The sequence below is a fragment of the Alosa alosa genome, chromosome 21, assembly GCF_017589495.1.
Source record: "Alosa alosa isolate M-15738 ecotype Scorff River chromosome 21, AALO_Geno_1.1, whole genome shotgun sequence".
Lineage (NCBI taxonomy): Eukaryota > Metazoa > Chordata > Actinopteri > Clupeiformes > Clupeidae > Alosa > Alosa alosa.
The window spans coordinates 17,062,368-17,087,516 of NC_063209.1; the positions used below are offsets into that span (position 1 = coordinate 17,062,368).

Below are 25,149 nucleotides of genomic sequence, written 5' to 3' on the forward strand. Positions count from 1 at the left end.
ATTTCTACCCCACGGAGGGCATCTTGGATGGGGCAGGAGGAGATGTGTTAAGAGAAGTGCCCGCTGACCTCCTTACGCAACCAACACAGCAGAGACCAAATGAGACTCACCCTGGGCAGCCAGGCAGGGCATGGCAGGGCTGTTCACTGGGACACAGGAAACCGGACACAACAGCTCATTGTGTCATATTATGGGATAGAGTGTGTGTCTGCCCTTAATGCTGGCACTGAGGAGTAGTGACTTTATGCTCCCTAGAAAACTGCATCTGAGTGTGTGTGTGTGTGTGTGTGTATGTGTGTGAGTGTGTGTGAGTGTGTCTGTGTGGGCAAGTCAAACCAAACAAATCAAAATGACAAAACTTAAAAATGAATGAAAACATGTTTGAAAGGTTGAATGTAAAACCTAAGAGGGAAGAGATATGCTGTCAGACAGGTATCGCTAGGATTTGACAGCGAGCAGGGCAGAGCCCTCTTGGACAGGTCTCAGGTTTTGAGGGTGTTGTGGAAGTGACGAGAGAGGCAGGATTTTCCAATGGTGGGCGATGCTGATCCGCCAGCTTACACCGGAGTCAACTCACCTTGGAGGCCTGAGCCGATGTTCCAGACAAAACAACTCCTCTCATACACACTTGACCTTCTTCCAAAGCTATAGGAAAGACATACACACACTCATATATACACATTCTCTCTCTCCCTCTCTTACACACACATACACACACACACACACAGGGATGGGAAACATTACTTCAAAATGTATTTTAAAATAAAATATCACATACCCTCATTTTAAATCAAAATAATTTTGCATTTTGAAACTCTGACTACTCTATAATATGGGAGCATGAAATCACTCTGCAAACTTTGCATATTATTGTATACATTATATCTGTCTATTTACTCTAATCTATTCCTTTATCAGTACACACTGACTCCGTTGATTACTGTAAGTGGACAGTGTTTGAGAGCAACAGCTTTTCTCTGCCAACGAGACATGCCATAAACCTGCAGTCAACAGATTAACTATGCTGACCTGCCAGTTACATCTCATAGTCACAGCCTAAATACTGCATCAGAGATGCACTCACAACTGAGATGAAGTCACAACTGAACTTGTTACAGTAAGTGGTACAAAGTGGTGACAAGTCTCTGGCATTGTCAGTGTAACGCTATGTAATGCTGTAACACTGTTGATCAGCAACTGGATCATCTTCCTGAATCTCAATATTCTAATCACAAGTCAGCACCAGTCAGAGGCTAAACTCATTGTTTTGCACTTTTATGATCTTTTATGATGTCATCACAAGTATTGGTTTTACAAAAAAAATACACACATAAAGTATTTTGATAGAAAATGCAAAGCCATTTTCTTCAACCCAATAATATACAAATTACAAATGTATGTGTATTATGTATGTGTGTGTGTGTGTGTGTGTGTGTGTGTGTGTGTGTGTGTGTGTGTGAGTGTGTGTGTGAGTGACTACCCAAATGGAAAGCGAGCCCATCATATGCCAGGGCCATTGGGGCTTAATCTGAACCCCCCCCCCGGCTGCACTGATAGCATCTGCAACAGGAGTGCGTAACGATTCATGAAGTCCAGTGGATTACCCTCCAGACCTGTGGAGATGTATAGTCGGGTCCATAAAAGCAGGAACTCCCATCCGTAGTGCCACAGGATCAAACAGCCGGTGAGGGTAACATCTACATCTTCATATCTGTATGAATTCATATATCTTCATATCTACATCTTCATATCTGTATGAATTCATATCTACATCTTCATATCTACGTCTTCATATCTGTATTTAGTCTGTATGATAATCTGCCTCTCTGAATGGTCTCTCTCGCTCTGTATTACATAGAGATTATATAGTCAGGTTGTCTGCATTTTATGTCTGATGCCAGTAAGGCTGCACCTGGGGTAAAGCAGCGGGCACTGTCTGTCTGTATGCTGTCTCTTTATGTGGTCTGCAGACATGGTCGTTTTTTGGTGATTGGACTTGCTTGTTGATTTGAGGATTTATGTTAAATAGCGCTATGAAGAACACATGCATAATCGGTATATGTGTGATGTGTGTGTGTGTGTCGTGAGCGTTGTTTCTGACTGAATGATTTGCTGCCATGTGATAGGGATTGGAAACAAGTGTGTTTAGACCGGTGTGTTAGGAGTGTGTTGCAAAGGATTGGAAAAGGGTGTGTGTGTTTTGACTGGTGTGCTATGTTAGGAGTGTGTTGTCAGGGATTGTCAGTGACCCGTGAAACCAAAGTGATAGTGTTGCTCTGGTAATCCGCATGATGGAGGTTCTGACTTTTCCCTCTCTCTCTCTCTCTGTCCCTTCCTCCTCATGTCTTCATCCCTCTCTCTCAGGTGATCGCTCATTTAGCTGCATCTACAACTAGTCACTGCACCAGATTCACTAAATTCAGGTCAGGGAATGGTGTTATTATTATTTTGCTCAAATATTGTATTTGTGTGTTTGAGAATTGGATATCTGAGGAAGGCCTAAAGACACTTCTGTGAATTAAAATCATTATAACATTTGAAATTAAATGTGAATTAGAATTACAGTAAAAGGATTACAACTTTCAGAACATTTTCACATTACTATAGTAAAGTGAGGCCCTATTGAAAACCTTTTTAATGGCCTTTGAATGCGTTATACTACTTAGGCTATATGAGACAGTTCTTTAGGGTTGAAGGAGAACTGAAATTGGAAGTATTGGTGATATAACAGATGTGTTATCTGTCTTATCTGTGGTGCAAACCTTAAAACTGCTGTCTAACAATCCAGTGCCCAACGTTGGCCTGAAATCCTCTGTGGAATTTCTGCAACTTTCCCAGTTGAAGATGCACGTGGTTACCATGGTTGCGCTGTGGAGCCTGGTGCGGGCGGTGGTGCCAGAGTGCCAGCTGGTCAACATCAGCATCCCCGTGGAGATGGAAAATGGCCGATGCTGCTACATGGAGACCCAGGGGTGTGCTGGCCTGTGCTCAAACACGGTAACTCTTCCAGAGGTGTATAAGTCCGGCTTCAGAAAGTAAAAGTCCTTTCACATATTGGTTCTACCTGTGCACTTAACCTAGGTGATTTCTCTAATTAGCACTTTCTATTGTTCTGAGGAGTTATACTAATTACACTCACTGACTGAGTGTGTGGCAGGACTTTTACTCTCTGAAGCTGGACAACTCTGGTAACGCCCTGTCGATATCTCACCTGTCAGTCATTTAGACAGATATAAATGAACCCAGAGAGCCTTTTTCCAAAAACACATTCACCAATTTATTTTAAAACAAAACTTCTGGTTTGCTCATAAAGTTCTTCTTTGTGAATGTGAAACACACACTCTTTTATGTTTATTTGTGTGTGTGTGTGTCCACAGGCACCTGTGTACAGGAGTCCCTCAGGGAAGCAAAACGCGGAGGTGAGCTGCCACTTCCAGGAGTGGACCTACGAGACCCGCCGCGTTCCCGAGCAATGCTACTCCGGGTCGGAGCTGCTCCTGCTGACGGTGCCGAAGGCCCTCAGCTGTAAGTGCAGTACCTGCAACACCAACCACTACGACTGCAGCCCCCTCAGCCCCGAGCAGGTGTGCCGTCCCTCCGAACCCCCCCTGCTGCCGCACCACCTATGAGGGCGGGATTGGGACACTGGAGGCACTTCTCCACTCGATTGGTGTGCCACTGCTGATGTCAGCTGTGGAAAGTGTGCCCCCTAGTGGTCATTCAGCATACTGTTGCTGTTCCTAACGCCTAGCAACACTCATTAAAATGTATTGTTATACACACAGCGCAACTGAGTCTGCAGTGTGTTTGTGTGTGATGTTATGACATTTCTCAAGTTCCATCTTGTCTGATGTTGTGAAATGGCGACTTTAAATTGCTCAAAACTCAAAACAGAAGTAGTATGTAGAATGTCCTTAACAAACACTGCTAATGAATAAATGGATGAAGAAGATCAGCACATGATTATTATAAGAAAATGTGTTTAATTACAAACGAAAATAATACACAAAGGTCTTTGACACAGAAAAAAAAAACACTGAACATCAATATTCACAACAAGATAGTATCTGAACCATTCTGAAAACTCAGAAAATGATGGGAAAGAAAATGGGTGGTTAAGAACTTTTGCTTGTTAAGCTTGACATAATCCATTGTTCCAACTCTTCCCACTCCTTTGCAGTCTTTTCTTCCTCGGGTGACCAGCAGCCTGTCCTTTTTGAGAGCCCATTCTTCCTCTTTCTTCCTCTTCCTCCAGCTCTACTTTTCTGTCTCCTCTTGCTCATCTTTGTATTACAGCTGTTTAAAACAGTCATACCCCCACTCACCTCTCCTCCTCAACTGATGGAGTGTGTGTGTGTGTGGCTAGCAGGTGAGCTCCTTCCTCCACTCTCCTGCATCCTCCTCCTCCTCCTATCCCTTCCCCCACCACCAATGGACTGTGTGTGTGTGTGTATGTGTGTGTGGCTAGGAGGCAAACTTGTTGCGGATGATCTCTCCACCCTCCACCTCCACCTGCTCGTAGAGCCACTTTCTGTCGCAGCGGCACTCCACGCCGCACTTGCGCGAGCCACAGTCGGGGCACGGGTAGAAGCAGCCCATGCAGTCGGCGTCCAGGCAGTCGCAGAGGTCGCGTCCACACGAGATCAGCAGCCCGCGACTGTCGTACACTTTACTCTTCCCCGTCATGGTCTGCCTGCGGACACGCGTGCACACATCAGAGTTACACAGGGCTCATAGCAAGGGAAATATCTGGGTTTGAAGTTCTCCGACATTTCTGGGGCCGTTTTATATACCGTATTTTCCGGACTATAAGTCGCAACGGAGTAGAAGTCACACCAGAAAAAAAATTGTCATGAAGAGGAAAAAAACATATATATAAATATATATACATATATTGCACCCGAGTCGCAGGACCAGCCTAACTATGAAAAAAGTGCAACTTATAGTCTGGAAAATACGGTAATTTTTCAGATCTGAAAATTGGCCTGGTGCTTTAAGATACGCAGGCCTCAGGCTAGGTGTGAAATTCACTTACCATTAAAAAAGGAGATGTGAGCATGAGAGAGAGACACACAGAGAGAGAGAGACAGAGAAAGAGAGAGAGAGAGAGAGAGAGAGAGAGAGAGAGAGAGAGAGAGATATGGAGTGGAAAAATAAAAAAATAAGTATGAGTGGACTCATTAGGAGTTACTGTACCTTTCAGCCATCTTTCCCCTCCTCCTCTCCTTCTTGTCCAACATTCTCCCCTGGGAAAAACATAAAAACATAATTTAACACAGAATCACATAAAACAACAGGCATGTGAAGCGAACATCTCTGCGCACACGTGCGTGTGTGTGTGTGTGTGTGTGTGTGTGTGTGTACGCCCGCAGATTGAGTGTGTGTAGAGAAAAGCGCGTAGTGTGTGTGTGTGTGTGTGTGTGTGTGTGTGTGTGTGTGTACGCCCGCAGATTGAGTGTGTGTAGAGAAAAGCGCGTAGTGTGTGCCTCACTCTGGCATCCCTGCTGGACTGTCGCTTCTCCTGAATGCGAAGTCTGGGTTTGTCCTGCGTCAGGCCTAGTCGGTTCACTTCGCCCGGTTGACCGCGGTTACGGCGCAGCTCGATCTGGACCAGAGGAAGAGAAGCAACAGAGTCAGACTGGAAAAATTAATATAAACCAAAGTCATTTTAGGCAAGTCCCTCCACCCGGCGGCCATCTTGCAACATACTCTGGGCAGTTATCGGGTAGCTATTTTCCTATTCAATTGAATGGGGAGGCATACAGGAAAGGGTGGGATATGTATAGACCAGGGCTTTCAACCAGAATTATTTCCCCAATTGGTTCGTTCCAAACAGAAACAGTATTTTAACGTTTCCGGTTTTCGGTTAAACCCTAAAATTTACGTTCCTAAACCTGTTAGTATAAAAAAATAAAATGCCATGTCAGCTGCGGGATATACAAATAAGTAGGCTGATCATTCGGACTTTTATAAAATTATATTGTTAGTCTCCATAATGTTTCTTAAGTCTCTTGTCCTGTCATCAAACAATGCACTATAGGCTACATTATGTAAGCGGCATAACTGTAATTTTAACATGCATACATTTCTTTCACTTTTATACATGAATTAAGACAAGGAACATTTCTGCCATGTTGTTTATTGGCAAAAAACTGAACACATATCCATTATACTTCTTACATAGCTCAATTGGTGCAAATGACAAATAGGGCAGGCTACATAGCGGCCATTGAGAACTTCAATTGACCCAACCTGACCAGGGCCCAATCAGTGCATTTGTTTCTCTTATGTCATCAAACAATACAAAACCACTAAGCATTACAGAAGCATCACTGTAGTTCTTACATCTATCCAAAAGCCTGTGCAACTTGCATAGCAAAATCTGGGCAAATAATTGAAATATGATGGGCTACATAGCTGCCATTGTGAAGATCAATTGGCCAAACCCGGTTAGGGCTCAATCAGTGCATTTTTGTCTCTCTTATGTCATTAGACAATACAAAACCCCAATGGTGTGTACATAGCTGCCATTGTGAATACTGAACTTATAAACAAATGCCCAAAACCTTGTCAGGGCCCTGTATAGCTGGCGGCAAGCTTCTCTATTACATTTCAACCGGAAGTGAACCTTACCAAGTCATATCGCACAGAAATCTTGTCAAAGAACTAAATAAATAATGGTATTAACTGGTTACCATTACTTTAAATAACAGAACGTTTCTGTTCCGGACCATAAAAAAATGTAACGTTTCTGGTTTCGTTTCTGTTCCTAGCAAAGCATCAAAAGTTTACGTTTTTCATTTTAGTTCCGTGAACCAGTTCAAAGCCTTGGCGTAGACAGTGGCCATATTGGCGTAACAAACTAACCCCTTACCCCATACATTTTCACAGAGAATTCTTTGAATGCTGGTTAGGGTTGCAAAATTACAGGAATTTTCAAAGTTGGAAACTTTCCATGGGAATTAACGAGAATATACGGGAATTAGCAGGAATTAATGGGAATAAACTGGGAATTTTTAATATGGCAAGTTAGTCTATAACAGGGAACTTAAATGTAGTGGACAAAACCCCATCTTGCAGCATAATACTAGTTAAAACAACCTGATTTAATGCAATTTCAGACAAATTTCTACCCTGCACATACGTCAATCCCATGCACACAGCAATCAGCATAGGCTACTAGACGTAAAGGAAACCTATGGTGAGTTCATGTGCATGGGGAAAATAACTTCCCAGTTAAAACGTCATCTCATGTGGGAATAACTGGTGTGAAACTGGGATAAGTTTGCGAACAGAGTTGTCCAGTTATGGGCTTGTCGTCACTTTTGTCCTCATTCAAATTGGTGTACGTCATTTTGCACTGTAATTAAACTGTAATTAAACTGTAATGGGACGCTTGACAATTTATATATAACTTACATAATCTATAAGGTTTGGTTGGGGTGGTATGTTGTGTCATTTTTTTTTACTTGTTTTACCATTTTCTGGGATTCTAACTGAACAAACTGATAGTCAGTTAATGTTCCAACCAATCAGATTTTGTTGTTGAGTGGTGTGGTGCATCTTGGGCAGTTCAGTGGTTTCAGTGTTGCTAGCTTAGCACGCTAGTAAACCATAGGCAGAGAATGGGATTCCCGTTTGCATGGTAGCTAGCTTTGTATGGTAAGCTAAGCGAAAATATGAACAAACAAATCATATTGGTTATTATCAAACAAAATGTTAATGTTTGTATATGAAAAAGTAGGAATTACCGTAAATTCCCATCATTTTCCTACCGGAAATTTTCCGCTCCTTTGCAACCCTAATGCTGGCGCATCTCCTCGTTAAAAAGTGTCGTGGAAAAATCCACCTCTGAATCCCGTCAGCCAATTGGCACTCTGGAGATTCCGAAATATTGTTGATCTTCATTCACCGTATTGCAGTGAGAATACAGCCCAAACAATGTCCAGACTGAACGGTCAAGTAACAAGGTGAAGATGATGTTACCAGCTGATACCCGCCATGAGATCTGAGCTACTGATGGCTGTGCTCTGCCTTTTATGCTCCTCGGCGCTCGAGAAGCGCCTCCTCGAGGCGTCACCAAAAACGCCTTTCAGCCAATTAGCGTCGACCAGGGCCGATTTTAATGGTGGAAACCATTCCCTGTTTTTATATAAAAAATATGTCGGATATTGTGTGATTCCAGTACTTTTCCAATCTGATGTAATGTGGACTTTTACCCCAGTCTCGTTCTGACCATTTCACAAGAAATGGTCTCCACTCTGCTCATTCAAATAACTCCTGTACAGGCTGGTACAGTATCATCATCTCCCCCTCACTGACTCGCTTCACACATCACCACACCCTCACTGTGTTAGTCTGGGTTTTTCCAGGAAATGTAATACCTACAGTACATGCAGTGATGTTATATCTTTTGAACAGGAAAAAACACCATAAAAGTCTCTGCCTAAACTCTGGTCATGCTGTCGACTTGAAGGGTCTGAAGAACAGGGGCAGTTGTGGCCTACTGGTTAGCGCTTCAGAGTTGTAACCGGAGGGATGCCGATTCGAACCCCGCCCAGTAGGAACGGCTGAAGTGCCCTTGAGCAAGGCACCTAACCCCTTACTGCTCCCGAGCGCCGCTGTAGCAGGCAGCTCACTGCGTCGTGATTAGTGTGTGCTTCACCTCACTGTGTTTCACTAATTCACAGATTGGGATAAATGCAGAGACCAAATTTTCCTCATGGGATCAAAAGAGTATATATACTTACTTTAGAACAACAAAACAGCTTCAACGTGACTAGCCCTGGAAGCAAATGTAATTTGCTGCCGCTAGGGTGCGTCTAGATTTCTAGGCTAATTATTAAAGGCAACATCATTCTTTTTTAATTAAACTCGGTGAAAGACAAGCAGCTAACAAATGCTTACAATGTATGGGAAAGCCATCAAGGCTGTTGGAAATCAATTCCAGCTGACTATAAAGTTGGTTGAGAGGCTGAGCAAAAGGTCTGCACCTTGACGAATTTAAAATATTAAAAATGTAGATTTATTTACACTTTTTGTTTGCTAACATGAATCCATGTGGGCTATTTCATAATAATAACCACCTACTCAGATATAAATAAAGATAAAGTAAAAAAACATTAAAAAAAACATGGTGTGTGCAAACTTTTGACTGGTAGTGTAGGTGGGATCACATGGTAAACAAAAAAGCAAACAACGCAACATATTTTATGCTTTTCAAAGTAGCCAACTTTTGATATGATGCAAAAACTGTATAGTCATGAACATTTTGGCTCACCCTACCTGCTTGTTCGAATTGAAGATGGTTGGAATAGCCTCCTCTCGCAGGAAAGGCTTGCCGTTGTAGTCGCGGAAACAGTCCGGTTGGAAGTGCTCAGAGCAGAGGCAAGAGTTGGTGGTGGGGACGAAGTTCTTGCGGTTGAGACTCCGCACCCACTGTTCGGCCAGCTGAGGCTTACTAATAGGGAACCTGGGGAGAGGAAAGAGGAGGCAACAGAGTACAAAATGCTGAGGCAATCACTTACAGAAAGGGCAGTGTGTGTGTGTGTGTGTGTGTGTGTATGTGTGCACCCTAAGTACATTTTCCACTGCCTGACGGACAAAGGCTCACAGGCTTGAATGAACCCTGAACGCAACTGATTTCTTGTTGTTTAACCCACATTTCGGCAAGTTGCACCCTATTAATTACACTTATACATAACCATAACTACTGCTCTTTATACTGTTTTTATTGCACATACACTTGTTTTTTTATACTCCTATAATGTTACTGTTACTACACTGGACATGTCTGTGCATACTGTACATATCTGTCTACGGTTCATACTGAATATCCATTTATTCTGTTTTTATAATATTACTGTTAATACACTGCATATTCTAGATATTATTTTTACTACTCTTATAATGTTACTGCTACTACACTGCACATATCTGTGTTGTTCATACACTGTTCTTACTGCATATCCATATATATTCTGCTCTTACAAGGATACTGCTAAAACATTTCACATATTTATATTTAATTTATATTACGGCTGAAACGATTACTCAAGTAACTCAAATAATTAAATTACAAAAAATGATCCGAGGCAAATTCTCTGCCTCAAGGTTTCGTTTAATTCCCATCACTTGCGTTATGTGGTCTTCTCAGCTCAGGGATTATTGTTATACATGGACTGTTATTACTGACGCGCACACCACTTTCAGAATTAAGTTGTCGTGATCATAGATATTAGAAAGCTAGATACCACATTGTCCGTCGAGTTCAATTACTGCAGGTGGCATTAGTGAACAGGTCGCCATATTGTTGGGGGCAAACACCTTACTGTCTATGGGCAACACTTGCCAGATAGAGACACCTGTCTGATATCCAATCAGAGACACCCGTTTCTCCAATGGTCTACAGTGATCGTTGCCCTCACCAATATGGCAGCGCTATTTACGTACGTTCTGGAGCCCAATGCAGTATCTGGCTTTCTAATATCTATGGGCACGATGACAGAGAGCCAAGCAACTGTCCTTACAGTTTTTTTTCAGTCGCTAACAAGCGTCCAACCAGTTGTCACATTTTCAAAACTCTATACAATTAACACAGCATCGGTCTTTTGTGGCCATACCATTCACACATTTCATGTCATTTGCACACGATATGCAGTCAGTGAACACATTTCCACAATGCTTACATTTTCTTAACAGACAAGCTATACCTCCCAACAAAATTATGGATTGTTTTCGCAGTATTTACGAATGTTAACACAACATCCCACAATAGTAAAAACAATATTCCAAACCATAGATACAGTATAAAAACCTGCTTCTACAATGATATCAGTTCAAAAACAATATATCTCAGCTGATAATAAACAAACAATTCAATAATTGACACACAACTGATTTATGTTGGGTAAATTGGGCCAACCACAGCTGATTCCAGTCTGGCTTAGACTCAGTGGCAGGGGTTATTTTGTTCTATTACACTGACACAGTAAAATTACAGTGTTTCCCATACATTGACTAATCTGTGGCGGGGCGCCATGATATCAAAATCGACCGCCACAGATTAATATTCTATGTTTAATTTAATTTAAATTAAATATAAGATCAAATCCTTGCGTTGCCATTGAGCTGCGCTTTTTACGCACGCAGCCTTTCCTTAGCTGCCCCGCTCTTTCTCGTAGCCTGCTGCCCCTCCTCTGCATGCACATTTAACAAAGTATTCACGATTGTTGAAGGATTGTTGTTGCCACATAGAAGCATTGCATAGAAGAAGTCTGGCTAAATTGCTATTAAATCTGCTTAGCATCGTGACCATGCTGCGCAAATTTGTTCAAAACTGCTGCAAAACTGCTTAACTCTGCTAAGGTCTTATCACAACATAGTAGGCTACATTGAAGAGACTAAACTAAGTTAAGTGATGCAATCAAGCAGTATCTCAAAGGCAACGTTAGAATACTGTTTGGATGTCGAGTTTAGCATGCTTAGGAAAATCCCGATGTAAATGGAAAAGTGTTTTCCAAAATTCAAAAGTGCTTGTCCCAAGGAGAAGTACGAAACTTTATTTTAACTATGTAGAAAACATTATGAATTGCATCCACACATCAGCAGCCTTTTAACTGTTACTCGTCTTAAAGTGACAGGCACTCAATTAGACCTATACACTACCAAGACGATCTTAATCAGCTACCGCCACAAATTGAGAAACAGAAAAAGACAAACACTGTAATGTCTGGACAAGTAAGAATAAGGGCAAGGGGAGCAGGCCCAGTAAGAGATGCAGTGAGAGGTGCAGGGCCAGGGAGAAGAGCAGGCCCAAGGAGAGGGCAAGGTAGAGGTGTAAGAATGCGTGGTGGTGGCATTCCATTTGGCTGCAAGAACTGTTGTCAGTGATGAAATTTGTGCCACTATCATTAACCATGTAATCAATGCGATATATAGATATATATATAATAAATAGAAGACTAACGTTAATGATCTGCTTACTTGCATCTCTCAACCTGGTGTTGCTAACCTACCTAGGCAGTCAATTAGACGTACACCACCAATGTAATGACATTAAACAGAAGTGTAGTCAAATAGTTTAAATCAATATGAAATTACTAGATACTTACTTGGCTATTAGTAACTATGCAGGCCACAGACTATGAATTATTAAAGATATGAACTTTTGAATTACAAAATATATGAATGTATTGAAACATATGACATGATGCCATCTCTTTAGGTGATTGTCTTTTTTGGACAGTTCTACGAAAGGTTATACTGCTTTGTGAATTACCTCAGTCAAAGCATTTTCACAAATAAAGTAGGCCTACTTTGATTTTCTGTAATCCTTACTGTTTACCTTTGATGATACTTTTTTAATAAGCATCAAGATTATCAGTGTGATTTTGGTCTTACTAACCTTAACTATTTTTGCAATTTTCACTTCCTCACGCAATTTCTCCACAAGAAACAGCTAAAAACACTGCAACTTCGAGGGTGCCAAATGTTGAGTTACTCCAGTCTAGATTTTCTGACGTTAATCACTCCTATGATAGCCTATATTGCTAATGTCTATCCAAAGTAAGGTGCCTGTTTTGAAGTTAAGTGGTCAAATCAACCAAAACGATATTGTTTGCACCTCAAGTGATCTATGACGAAACGTAAGCTTGTGTGAAGGAACTGCCACCACCTGGATCATTTTGGAAATGCTAGCTTCCAAAACTTATGAGTTGATGAGTTAAAGTTAATGTTAAATGTCACTAAATTCACCCTACCTTGTTAGATGCAAAGTTCACCCTTTCATTTGTCATGTAAAGGCCGCTTTTCAAATATGTCGTTACCTGCTCTTGCCTATGCTTAAGAAAGTCAGTGCGGTTAAATGAATGTACAACTAAAGTGTCTCTTCCAAAAAAGGTGCATGGCTTGGTAACCAATGTATTAGTTTGAGGCAACATTTGCCTATTTTCTGAATTCACAAATCAGGACAACCAAAACCAACCACTGTCCACATTCTTTTGTCCCTTGCATAACTTTTTATAGCCGGCATACTTACGACTATTCAACTGAAAACTAACTTTATCGATGTAGACATGACGTTAGCTTGTAAGTCTACATTAACAGAATTACATTTCTATCCAGGTAACGTGCCCGCCACACAAAACTTGCTAGCTCACTAGCCAGATAGCTAACTGAGTAACTCCTCATTGCCCACAAAGTAAATACAATATATTCTTACCGATAAAAACGAATTTCCGAGCCTTTTATAAAACGATTCGTGCATCCCCCTGCAGAGCAAACGATCGGCATGATGAACGATACAAATTGCACATACAGAATTCAAACGAATTGCGCTAATTCGTAGGATACATCTGACTTTTTAGCCACCAACCAACCCGTTGAGTACGAGAACAGGAGATTGCGTCACCGGAGAGGCGCTCATTGGCTGATTATGTGGCACTGCTGTAGTCGCACCACTAGGTGGAGATGTTTCTTTATTGATGGCAGAGCTCTCTGATGTGTGGTACTGTTACGTTGGGCTTCCCTTTCCCCTTTGGCGCATAAATCCATAAATCAGGAGTGAAATATCATATGAACATCATATGAAGTAAATCTCGGTCAACGACATGTAACAGTCGGTGTTGATTTTGATCATCTACGTTAATGCAAAAATTCGAACTTTCCGATTTCACGTTTTACTACACACTGCGATGTAATAACATTCCTACACCATTGGTGGCGCAACACAAAAACCTATATGACACCTCGTCTTCCAACCACTTGCAAACTAAAGAAGAAGTTATGACGTTGCCTGAAAAATACGTTATCTAGCATCACATTGGTTGGCTGGCAGGCAGTCTGGAAGGAACAGTGAAATTGGAGCAAGGTAGCAACATCATCTTTGGAGGAAAATACGGTTTCACAGGTGTGGCGGAACCAACTCAAACAAGCAGCGACCCAAACAAGCCCACAATGTCAGAACCGGACCCGAAATCTGTTCAAGATATGACCGCTGTGGTAAGTGAATCAGCTAACGTATCGTTTATAGCTGACGTTAACGATAGCCAAGCTAATGCCACCCTACTCAGTTTGAATAGCACTAGATAATCATTGGCGGAACATTAGAATTGTATTCCCAAGTCAATTTCAATATGTCGCTCACAACTACACGGATGTACATCTGTGAAAAGCAGAATTGCTCTGATAGCTAGCTAACTATAATGTGGTTGCAATGTAACCTACTTTGGAATGATGGCTTGGTAGCAAGGCAGTTAGCTAGCTAGGACCCTAGGTAGTTAATTAAAACGGTATAACGTTAGATTCTAGAGGGCGTTCTAAGCCACATTACTGAACTAAGGAAAGCGTCGAATTCATCAGTCGTTCTTTAGGCTACCAACATCTGGCAATCTGGTGTCGTTAACGTTGTAGGACAAACAGCGCTGGTTGTAACTAGCTCACGGTAGCTGTAATGAATTAACTATCGATAATAGTGCACAAATGTATAAGTTGAAGTTTCCTACACAGCTAACGTCATATTGTAACTGTAGAGGTAAAGTCTTATAACGTTAACATTAATGCTTAGTTTGGTCCGTTGAAAAGTAGAGTCTGGAAAGGACTAGAACTACCCTGGTTTGTGTGCTAATAGTTAACGTTAAATTACTTTGCTTTGAACTAAAAAGAATGTGATGCCATATGTGCACAATAACTTAGATAACGTTACGTCCAGCACGGTTTGCTAGCAACATTGAATGTTTTTTGCTGTTAACCTTACTGATGGAGATTGCTTTGGAAGGACTAGCCTGTCGTCTGACTGTCTCAAATCCTATGCAATTTCTCAAGCTACGCTAATCTTAGCACAGCACAGTTTCCATGGTTTCTGTTTGGCTAAGGCGTGGGAGGCAACTAAGTAATTTTGCTCCTCGGTGCTACGGCATGGTGAACCGTACGCCCACCTGGTTCAGTCTATTTTTTTCAGTGTTACGCTAGAGGCTGCTTAGAACGTGCCCGCCCACATGAAAAATGGAGATGTGTTATAATATCTTGAAGATTAGATACGTTCTTACATATTTCCATTGCTTTTAACCTCTAAAGAATAAACAGTAATAATGGTTTTATACATTTCCTTTTCCACTATTTTTTTTTTTTTAGGTCCAGACCCTACTTCAGCAAATGCAGGACAAGTTTCAGACCATGTCAGACCAGATAATTGGCAGGAATATCCTTGTTATGCAGACCATGGTGGTGTGAATGTGGCATTATGTTAAGAGTATGTGTGGGCGATAAGCAGTGTTGAAGCACACTGCAGTTGGTGGTCATGGTTAAAACGTGTTCTGTGAATCTCAATGATAATAACCTTGTGACACTGGAACATTTTAATTGACATTGAAAAAGACGAGCTGTAGTTAGTGTTTCACTCTTAAGTGAGATTGTGTGCTGTACCTACGTAGAGCGGATGCCCATACCGGAGAGCTCTAGAATCTTTGGTTTTTACCTAGATCACCTTCCATGAAGGGTCATCAGGTACATCTCCAACCCTCACCTTAATACCAGTGTCTCTCAGTTATTATAGTTGCCTTCATAAAGGTTGTGTATATTGAATGGTTATCATCGTAAGGGGTGTGTATTGTGTGGTTATCATCATATAGTTGGGCTGCAGCTATCGATTCTTTTTGTAATCGATTAATCTAGCACTTTATCGATCGATTAATCTGATATTTTTCTTTTTGCATTTTTAAACAACCAAAACAAATAATGTATAACGAAAATGACATGGCTGTAAAATGATCAAGCAATTGGCACAGAGGTATTTATTCTAACTCCAACATCAGGCTACAAAACTAAGCCCATTTATTGCAATTTACCCATTTAGTGTTTATAAGTGCCAGTGCCAACAATTAAGTAATGTTCAAAATGCTCTCTGTAAAATTGCAGCCTCTTGTGCATGACTTAGTATGGACAGCTTTGTTCACCCAGCTATGTTGTGAAGTGCTCGGAGGGAGAAGAGGTAAAGCAATTTAATGTATTAATATGCACAACAAGTTTCATGATGTAATCTAGACCTGACATCAAAGTAAATATCTGTTTTATGTAGATTTCTACACCTGCAGCATTTACCATTAGGCTACTAACAAATAATTTTACTATTAGGCTACTAAAAAATAATTTCTGGGGTGAGCCTATTTGCTATGGTAACCTAGCAACCTGTGTGTGTGTGTGTGCATGCGTGCGGTGCGTGAGGGAAGATGAGGGTGCATGCATGTGTGTATAAGGGGTTCTTTTTTAGGCATACTGTCTTGCAATTGAACGTGAATAAGTTTACTACTTAAAAACATCAAAGCTAAACATTATATCACGACATCGCTACAAATACAGTATGTGATTAAAATCAGCCAACATCAATGTAGGCTACAGGCTACGTAGATGATAGATAGGCTAGATAGATTGATAGATGGCCTACTTTATTGACACTTGGTGAAACAGCATGGAGTGGATGTTTTCGGTTCAGATGCTTGTTCTTTTCCTTTTTGAGTATGTAATGATCCCAAAACTTTACTTAAACTTGAAATTAATGAGTAAAGACATTTTCAATCTGTTCCTAGAGGCTTTCCGGTTGAAACGTTCCAAACCAATGCAGATACTTTGAAGTGATCTGAATCAGATTTAGCATAATGCTCTACAAAATATTTGTCCTCAAGTTACCATTAGCTCACTGTTGTTTTCCATGCTACCGGAAATGCCTTAGGAGTGGACATGTTTGTTTCTGAAGTTGATAGGGTCAATAGATGTATGTCGACTAGAGTGTGTTGCACTTAACTGGAGTCACTCGATGAAATGAGCACCCGCATCGACGACCTGGAGAAGAACATTGCTGACCTCATGACCCAGGCGGGGGTGGAGGAGGGCGAAGGTGGGGAAACCAAGCCCACAGAAGGTTCCGCTCAGGGGTCGGAGTAAAGGTGAGAGGCCAAAGGTGAACTTTTAAACTCCCAAAAGAAGACTCACTCACACTAACATTTTGTACACAAATAAATGGAACCGCTTCAGGTGCGCAAATATTCGTTCTAAAGAGCGCATCACAATTGAAACTTCATCCAGGCAGTGGTGTAATGATGTTTTGTTATAGTCCTGCAGTGCACAGCGCTACAACGCCTGATTACCCATGGGCACGGAGCTGCGCTGCAGAGAGTGTGTGGGTGTAGCTGTCTGTCTGTCTCACCATCAGCTGTGCTATTGTGTTGGGTTAGGCATGATGAGACGTGCTCGGTTGCTCTCAGCTTTACACTACTGTTCCCACTCACTGTCCAGGCTTAGCCTGGTGGCCTTTGGGTGTCGGCACGCCCTGACCGCTCACGGCCTGCTCAAGCCGTGGTTGCCAAGGTTTCCATACACCTCTGATGGTAGAGATTCTGGACCGGATCCAATTGGTGACTTTTGGCTTTAAGCCATCAGGGGCAGTCTTTTGTGATGGTCCATGGTTGCCATGGGTACTGAGGGTTTTGTTTTTGTAAAGATTCTCATTCCCCCCTGGCTGGATCCACTGACAAATGATTACGTCCAGTTTTTTTTTTTGTGTGTCATCAAGCCGCCAACTAGACTGGTGACAGATCAACCAGAAAGCCCTATGTGTGTAAGCACAGCCCTTTATAATGAAGTGATGGGCTTATGCTGAAATAGAGGCTCATTTAAACTCTTGTTTTAAATTTCTGACATTTTTACCATTTGAGATGTCTCTGTTGTATGGAAAAAGGGCCTCAGTCTTATAGTGTCTAGGCCGGTCTTGCAGGTTCTTCAGTAGTCTGTGTGGAACTTGAAGGTTACTTTGAGGTGACCTCATCTATATTTACGCATGTGTTATGTATGTATGTTTAGCATTATATAAGGATGCTTTATGTAATGCAATCTTTGCCTCAGTACATACGTTATTTATATCAGAAGCTGAAGGCTGGGTACCAGTAGGTTACATACGCTTTACCTGGTATTGTTCTCTTCCGTTCTGATATTCTGTGATTTCAAAAAAGCCCACAATCTTATTGGTACGGTGAAACTCGGGGCACTTTGGGGTGTTGTGGTGGGGTAGTCGAAGACTGATTCAAATAGCTTATGTAGAAGACATAAATTGGTAAGGATAATCAAAGGGCTCTTTAAACTTAACCATATAAAAACAGACAAGTACTGAGGTTGAGGATGTTAAATTGGTTAGGATTCAAACTGCATTTTCAGACAGATTCTCTTGAGTGGAATAACTAGTGTCCTTCTTGTAAGCAGCGATTAATACATTTTGTTGTCTCACTCTCTCTCTCTGTGTGTGTGTGTGTGTGTGTGTGTGCGTGTGTGCACTCATCCAACAGGATACTCAGTACTGCATCGATGAAGACATTTTAGAGAAGTTGAGATTCTTTTTTTTTTAATTCTTATTCAAGGATGCTAAAGGATGTGTGTTTTTTTTTTTTTTTTTTTTTTTCCCCTTTCCTTTCTTCCTTTTTGTCATCATTGTGATTTAATTATGACTTACTGTGTATAAGGTCTTTTATACAGTATCATGTTACTCTAACTATAAATATTGTGGGAAATTATGGTCAAATATATAATTTATGTTTGTTAACCTTAAATGTGTACAGTAAGTCATCAGACACTAATACCAGTTACCTGCCAAATAGACATGGCGACCCCAAACAAGAGATGCAAAGTTCTTTTCCTATGTCACGTTTTCTACTACATTTTAAGTTTTTGAGACTTTCAGATGTATTTGCCCCGTTTTTCTAGGCTCCACCTCTCATTCGTTCAGTCGCTCATCACAGATGCAGGTTGTATGTGAGGTAACGCGTCACAATCATCAGAATTCATCTTAAGAAACGAGGACTGAGTTTCGCTGAAATATTGAAGTACTGTGGCCATTGTAATCAAGGAGAAAAATATTTTTTAAAATGGTGACAACAGTTGTGGTCCCAATTTATTTATTTTACTCTGCAAACACAAAAAAAATGACCGGTCTTATTTTGAATTAATTAATTTAACCCAGTAAGCTAACATAAGTAACACCACACAGTACATACTACTTGTAGTCACTGGTTTAAAATGGGCGCCCTTAACAGTGGTCATAGTACAGCACGTTTGGGGAAACCCAGTCCAGCTTTTATCATAGTTCAGACTCAATCTGAACTCATCCCTGTTCGTTTGCACTGATGAGCACAGGTTGGGGTTTAAAGGGGGTGTTCAGAGGGTATAGTACAAAATGAGATGAGGGGTATGTTGATCCTAATGCATGGGGTGTGTGTGCTCAGATTTGCCAAGCAGAGGCAAAAGTTTGTGGCAACTGCCTTGTTGCTTGCCATATTACAGTTTAAAGAACTCTACTGATAATTTGTACCCCAAAACATTCAAATGTAAAGATCAAAGAAAGAAAAAAGGAACATTTTCCACTATTTGGGAAAATTAAGCACACTTTGGGCTTTAGGCTCAGTATACCATTAGTCTTCCTTTGTAGTATACCCCAGGTGGGGTGGGAAGGGTTGGGGTATAGGGGGTTAAACTGCAAATAAATTTGGTGCTACGCCCTTACACACAGGGCTCTTGGGGCGCATAAAAAAGTGCACTGCAACCTTTAATGCTGGGGTGCGCTGCTGCTGAAGAGTCACTATGATCGAGTGTGCACCAATGTTGCACTGAACTGCAGTGAAGATTACATGTTTATTTATTTTAATTTGATTATATTTGATTTATTAGAGATGCTGCTTGTTACTGTGTTTTTTTTTTTTTTTTGTTTTGTTTTTGGGGGGGGGCGGTGATGCTTTATCATTAATAAGATACCGACATATATGCTTCTTGACTTGTAACACATTTGTCTTGAACTCAATTGGACACAGTAAATATAAGTTTTTGCTCAAAACTGTGTTGTGTGGTGGTGTACCATTGCTAAAAAAAAATAAACGATTTGCTATTTCACTTACTAGTACGGCTGTTTCTGTCTGAATAACAGATTGTCTGTGGTCATAAATGGGTATAGCTTCCCATGAATGAAGGCTTACTTTAGAATAGCCCTGTGAGATCATTCTGGGGCCCCAACCCTGATCTGAACAATTTCATGTAGCTCAGTGGTTCCTAAATGTTTCAAACACTAGCTAAATCACAATCTCTCCCCTAAACCCTACATATTAGTCGTAAGTGATCAAGCTTGTGCCTGTGACCTATAATTAAATCACAAAAAACGTTTTGCAAACACGTTTCCATTTTATAGCAATTGTTAACTGGTGGTTTTTCAACCTTCCAGCCTCCCTTTGGGTAGTCCTGTGTTTCAGGTTACAACGCTATGAATTGTAGGTAATTTCCTTGAGTAAAGTGTTCACAGATCCCGACTTGGAGAAAGGGTGCAGCCGAGCCCTCAAGCACTTAAAGGAAAATTCCGGTATTTAGCACTTCGAGTCCCTTTTCTGGTTTGTTTTAGATGAACTACAGTGGTGGACACCGACATTTTGACGATTGGTCCCGTCTCGACTTTTCTGACTCGTTTTGAATCGCCTTTGACTATTCAGAGTGGCTGCCTACAGGCATGCTCAAACATGTCCTAAAACAACCCTTAACGTTTGTTTTCAAAACTGCAACTCACCGAGTGGTTAGTGGTGTTCATTGATTATTAAAATCAAATATATCGGCGCAATGTATGATTTCCTGCCGTCTTATTTGCTATTGTGGAACTATTTTTTCAGACACCTCACAATCGCGTATACACTTCTGCTCAATTTTTGAGCCTGAAGCATAGACGGTGGCGCAGTAATATCAACGTGCAATGAGTCTTCCAACAGAAATCAATGGGATTTTACAAAATGGCAAATAAAATACGACACAAACTGTATTTTGCTACGCTACTTGTTTTGGAACATCAACGAACACCATTCGTGGATTACACGGTCCATACAAGATCTCCTTGTGAAACAGAATATTCTGTGTAGGATTTATTATCAATACTATTATTACTATTATTATTATTGTTATTATTATTATTTATTTATTGACTTTTTAATTGATTTATTTTTTATGGGGAATGCTTTTTAGTGTTAATTTTGTCACCTATTTTTAATTTAGTCTTAGTCTTAGTCTTGTGACGAAATGTCCTTTTTAGTCTTTGTCATATTTAGTCATTCAAATATCATTTTTGTTAGTCAAGTTTTAGTTGACTAAAAGTCTAAATCATTTTAGTCTAGTTTTAGTCAAAAGAAAACTAAAGGTATCTTAGTCTTAGTCAGTTTTAGTCAACACATTTTAGTCTTTTTTTTTTTTTTTTAATTATTTCTGATTACCATTTGAGTCAAATAGTGTTTCACACATCTCAATTTTCCAACAATATTGTGTGTCCACAGGGCTACTCGTCTGTTATAATTACTCATTCTGATTTTTTTGTCAGTCCATTATGTTTACATGCACAGGTAAGTCGAGCTACAGTTATAGCTCGGCTGGGATTTGACCATAGACAGTAAAAGATTTGACTGGACCACTGTCATATTCGTAGACCAGTGTTTCTCAAAGTGTGGTCCGGGGATCACCAAGTGGTCCGCGAGCAGACGTGGTAAAATATAATATAGATGAGTTGTTTGCCAAATAACTTGTAGTTAAATCCAAACAGTTCTGCAACACTGTCTATGTAAGATATGCCAGTTTAAATCATACAGAATGAATCCTCTGACACAATAAGCAGTGCAAAGACAATAAGCAAGGTGGTTCAGTGAGTAGGCCTATAGACTAATTATAGGCTACTGTTGAAGTAGGTCTAATCTTTTTTTTTTTTTTTTAGTAGGGTTAGTTAAGTGGTCCTGAAACTGAAATAGTTTGAGAAACACTGTCGTAGGCCAATGTATTAATGTTTTACTCCGCCAAGCTAGATGGCGATATCTTCAAACACAACACATTCCCCAAACAGACTCTCCATCTTAGCCATAGCTAACTTGCTAGCGAACTTTCCATATTAGCTTACTTGCTAGCAAACTTTGCATCATCAGTCTAACTAGATGAATAGTTGACATTACATGCTGAACATTTTCGTATGGACATTCTGGGGGATGTTAATTTGTATGAGAGAAGCTTCAACTTCTGGGTATGTAGCATTGTGGCATAAGGCTTAGGTAGTTAGCTTGCTAACTCTGGCAGAAATCTCCAGTGTTCTTGTTCCATGTAGTTTCGTGTTGCAGCCACAGGGATTGGGATTTAGCCATTGTTAAACTGTAAAGAGGGACCAAATCATTTAATACTTGGATTGATGGATTAAGAGTGGGATGTTACTGACGTTCCTGTGGGTGTAAAGGCAGGTGCCCCAATCCTTTTATACTACTTTTTATATACTTGTAGTCTCCTATTTTCTATATACTTTTATACTACTACTTTTTAAATTAAATTAAATTAAATTAAATTAAATTAAATTAAATTATAATACGTTTTATATACGTTTATACTATACCACTGCTACTACTATGCTGTCAGACACCAAACAGGACGAGGACCACAAAAGCGTCACGTTAGAAAATTTATTTAAGGGTTGGGGGTTACAGGGGTTTCAGGGGTTCCGGGAGTTCCAAGAGTCTGCGTGTGTGTGTTCCCCCAATAGCCGAGCAGCAATGGCAGGAGCTGGATGATCCGGGAAGTTCTGGGGGAAACACACACACACAACAGCAATTGAAACGAAGCAGCAGTACAGTCAAGGGCTAGGCTGTATTAGAGAAGAGAGACGGAAGGCAGGTCAAGATTACCGGGGCTGGAGATCAAAGAAGTAGTCGAGCGGGTCTGGGTTCACAGGCAAAGAGTCAGTCGTTTTCCAAGACAGGCAGGTAACTGGTGCGGGTTTGCAGACGATCTGACAAGTGTGGACTGAAAAGCAAGGCTTTATATACAGGGCATGATGAGTGGTGAATGCAGTGCAGCTGGTAGGTAAACGAGGGTGAGGCAGAGCAGAGCAGGAACAGGTGGAGGTCATCAGACTTCAATCAGCGCGTGTTACCAGGCAGAGAGAGAGCTATGACAGAACCCCCCCCCCTAAGGGACGGCCCCAGAAGTCCCCAAGAGTGACACCACGTCGGGAGGGCGGAGGGGAGCCGGTGGAGGGCTAGAATTCCTCCGAGCGGACCGAGTGAAAATCCTCATCCTCGGAGGGAGCTGGAGGGTCATGGACAGAACACGGGACAGGTACCGAAACAGGGTCAGGCACAGGACAGGAAGCCGGGCGGGCAGGACGGTTAGGGACCCCTCTGGGGCGGCCCTTACGGATTGCAGGTTGATCAGGATGCAGACGGTGGAAGTCGGCGATGAGTGTCCGGTCCACAATCCGACTGGCTGGCACCCAGGTTCTCTCCTCAGGCCCATAGCCCTCCCAGTCGACGAGATACTGGAGGCCCCTACCTCGCCGCCTGGACCGGAAGCAGGCGCCGAACGGTGTACACCAGCCCACCGGCCAACGAGGCGAGGAGGAGGAGGAGGAAGCGCACGGGACCAGCGGGCTTTCATGCGCCGGCTTGACTTTCAAACATGGAAAGTAGGGTGCACCCTCATGGAGGTTGGCAACTGGAGCCGGACTGCGGTTGGGCTGATGACCCTCTGGATAGGGAACGGGCCGAGGAATCGAGGTGCCAGTTTACGCGATTCCACCTGCAGTGGGAGATCCTTGGCTGACAGCCACACCTTCTGGCCAACACGGTAGGCAGGTGCCGGCGATCTTCGGCGGTTAGCCCCAGTGGCATAGCTGACAGCTGACTTGAGTAGCGTGGCACGAGCTTGTGACCAGGTACGACGGCCACGGCGGGCATAGGCGAGGGCAGACGGGCAGGACACATCTCCCTCCTGGCTGGGGAACAGGGGGGGCTGGTAGCCATACACACACTGGAAAGGTGACATACTAGTGGCAGAGCAGGTGAGGGAGTTGTGAGCATACTCTATCCACGTCAGTTGTTGTACCCAAGCCTGGGGTTTGTGAGAAACCATGCACCGCAGCGCCTTCTCCCGCTCCTGGTTTGCCCGCTCGGATTGACCATTGGACTGGGGGTGGAACCCAGAGGTGAGACTCACTGTGGCCCCTAGAAGACGGCAGAACTCCTTCCAGAATGTAGAGGTGAATTGCGGACCTCGGTCAGAGACAACATCCCTGGGCAGCCCGTGTAGACGGAAGACATGATCAAGAACAGCCTGGGCTGTCTCTCTGGCAGATGGCAGTTTAGGGAGGGGAATGAAGTGTGCCATATTTCTGAACCGGTCAACCACAGTGAGAATGACCGTCATCCCACCTGATGGTGGGAGGCCAGTTACAAAGTCCAAGGAGACGTGGGACCAGGGTCGTGTGGGCACAGGCAAGGGCTGGAGTAAACCCGCGGGGGGCCGAGTGGAGGACTTGTTCTGATTGCAGGTGGGGCAGGCACGGACGAATTCTCGGACATCCTTTCTCAAAGAAGACCACCAGAAGCGCTGGGCAAGGAGATGGCAGGTGCGGGCGGAGCCCGGGTGGCAGGCAAGGCGGGAGTTGTGTCCCCACTGTATGACCCGGGACCTCAAATTCTCTGGGACGAAGAGACGACCGTCTGGGCATGCACTGGGACTGGGATGGTCACGGAGGGCCTCTTGAATCTCCTCCTCGATATCCCAGGTCAGGGCAGCTACGACGCAGGGATCGGGCAGAATTGATGCAGGTTCCTGGGAAGGGCGCCATCCTTATGAAACTGACGGGAGAGAGCGTCCGCTTGGTGTTCGAGAACCTGGGCGGTATGACAGGGTGAAGTTGAATCTGGTGAAAAACAAGGCCCAGCGGGACTGTCTGGGGTTAAGACGTTTGGCGTTGCGGATGTATTCGAGGTTTTTGTGATCGGTCCAGACCAGGAACGGAACTGTGGACCCCTCCAGCCAGTGACGCCACTCCTCCAGGGCAAGCTTGACTGCCAACAGCTCACGGTCTCCAACATCATAATTGCGCTCTGCAGGTGAAAGCCGGCGAGAGAAAAATGCGCAGGGGTGCAACTTGTTGTCCTCCTCTGCCCGTTGAGAGAGTATGGCCCCGACTCCCACGTCTGAGGCATCCACCTCGACAACGAACTGCCGGTCTGAATCCGGCATCTGGAGGATGGGGGCAGTGGTGAACCGGGCCTTGAGGGTATGAAAGGCTGTGTTGGCCTCTGGGGTCCAGGAAAAGGGGTGTTTGAT

General features: G+C 42.5%; 3 protein-coding genes across 5 annotated transcripts; 2 read left to right on the forward strand and 1 right to left on the reverse strand.

The window, feature by feature from the left end:
* The first annotated feature begins 1,672 nt into the window (after nt 1-1,672).
* On the forward strand, nt 1,673-3,747 carry LOC125286404 (gonadotropin subunit beta-1-like). Of its 2 annotated transcripts, none has more exons than XM_048231473.1 (4): nt 1,673-1,684; nt 2,365-2,423; nt 2,789-2,997; nt 3,378-3,747. In XM_048231473.1, exons 3-4 carry the CDS (start codon nt 2,845-2,847, stop codon nt 3,627-3,629), a joined length of 405 nt encoding a protein of 134 aa, XP_048087430.1. In that variant the 5' UTR covers nt 1,673-1,684; nt 2,365-2,423; nt 2,789-2,844; the 3' UTR covers nt 3,630-3,747. The 2 variants fall into 2 exon arrangements, with proteins under 2 accessions (XP_048087430.1, XP_048087431.1); XM_048231474.1 differs by having other exon boundaries at nt 1,675-1,684; nt 2,839-2,997.
* A 215-nt stretch (nt 3,748-3,962) lies between these two features.
* On the reverse strand, nt 3,963-13,387 carry LOC125286403 (ADP-ribosylation factor-like 14 effector protein). The gene is made up of 5 exons (XM_048231472.1): nt 13,223-13,387; nt 9,286-9,472; nt 5,492-5,605; nt 5,197-5,246; nt 3,963-4,693 (listed from the first exon to the last, which is right to left on the reverse strand). The coding sequence occupies exons 1-5, from the start codon at nt 13,291-13,293 to the stop codon at nt 4,465-4,467; spliced, it is 651 nt and encodes a 216-aa protein (XP_048087429.1). The 5' UTR covers nt 13,294-13,387; the 3' UTR covers nt 3,963-4,464.
* A 401-nt stretch (nt 13,388-13,788) lies between these two features.
* LOC125286909 (heat shock factor-binding protein 1-like) lies at nt 13,789-19,926 on the forward strand. Of its 2 annotated transcripts, none has more exons than XM_048232232.1 (4): nt 13,789-14,001; nt 15,133-15,199; nt 16,808-16,954; nt 18,333-19,926. In XM_048232232.1, exons 1-3 carry the CDS (start codon nt 13,957-13,959, stop codon nt 16,936-16,938), a joined length of 243 nt encoding a protein of 80 aa, XP_048088189.1. In that variant the 5' UTR covers nt 13,789-13,956; the 3' UTR covers nt 16,939-16,954; nt 18,333-19,926. The 2 variants fall into 2 exon arrangements, with proteins under 2 accessions (XP_048088189.1, XP_048088188.1); XM_048232231.1 differs by having other exon boundaries at nt 13,793-14,001; nt 16,808-16,940.
* Nucleotides 19,927-25,149: the final 5,223 nt, after the last annotated feature.

What these genes read in the sequence shown, in the direction of transcription:
- LOC125286403 (XM_048231472.1), bottom strand. Translation starts at nt 13,293, where the DNA reads ATGCCGATCGTTTGCTCTGCAGGGGGATGCACGAATCGTTTTATAAAA. An exon ending in AGTCCAGCAGGGATGCCAGA is followed by an intron (nt 5,247 to 5,491) that starts GTGAGGCACACA and finishes TGTTTTTCCCAG; the next exon opens with GGGAGAATGTTGGACAAGAA. An exon ending in AGGGGAAAGATGGCTGAAAG is followed by an intron (nt 4,694 to 5,196) that starts GTACAGTAACTC and finishes GCGTGTCCGCAG; the next exon opens with GCAGACCATGACGGGGAAGA.
- LOC125286909 (XM_048232232.1), top strand. Translation starts at nt 13,957, where the DNA reads ATGTCAGAACCGGACCCGAAATCTGTTCAAGATATGACCGCTGTG. An exon ending in TTCAAGATATGACCGCTGTG is followed by an intron (nt 14,002 to 15,132) that starts GTAAGTGAATCA and finishes TTTTTTTTTTAG; the next exon opens with GTCCAGACCCTACTTCAGCA. An exon ending in AGACCAGATAATTGGCAGGA is followed by an intron (nt 15,200 to 16,807) that starts ATATCCTTGTTA and finishes AACTGGAGTCAC; the next exon opens with TCGATGAAATGAGCACCCGC.
- LOC125286404 (XM_048231473.1), top strand. Translation starts at nt 2,845, where the DNA reads ATGCACGTGGTTACCATGGTTGCGCTGTGGAGCCTGGTGCGGGCGGTG. An exon ending in CTGGCCTGTGCTCAAACACG is followed by an intron (nt 2,998 to 3,377) that starts GTAACTCTTCCA and finishes GTGTGTCCACAG; the next exon opens with GCACCTGTGTACAGGAGTCC.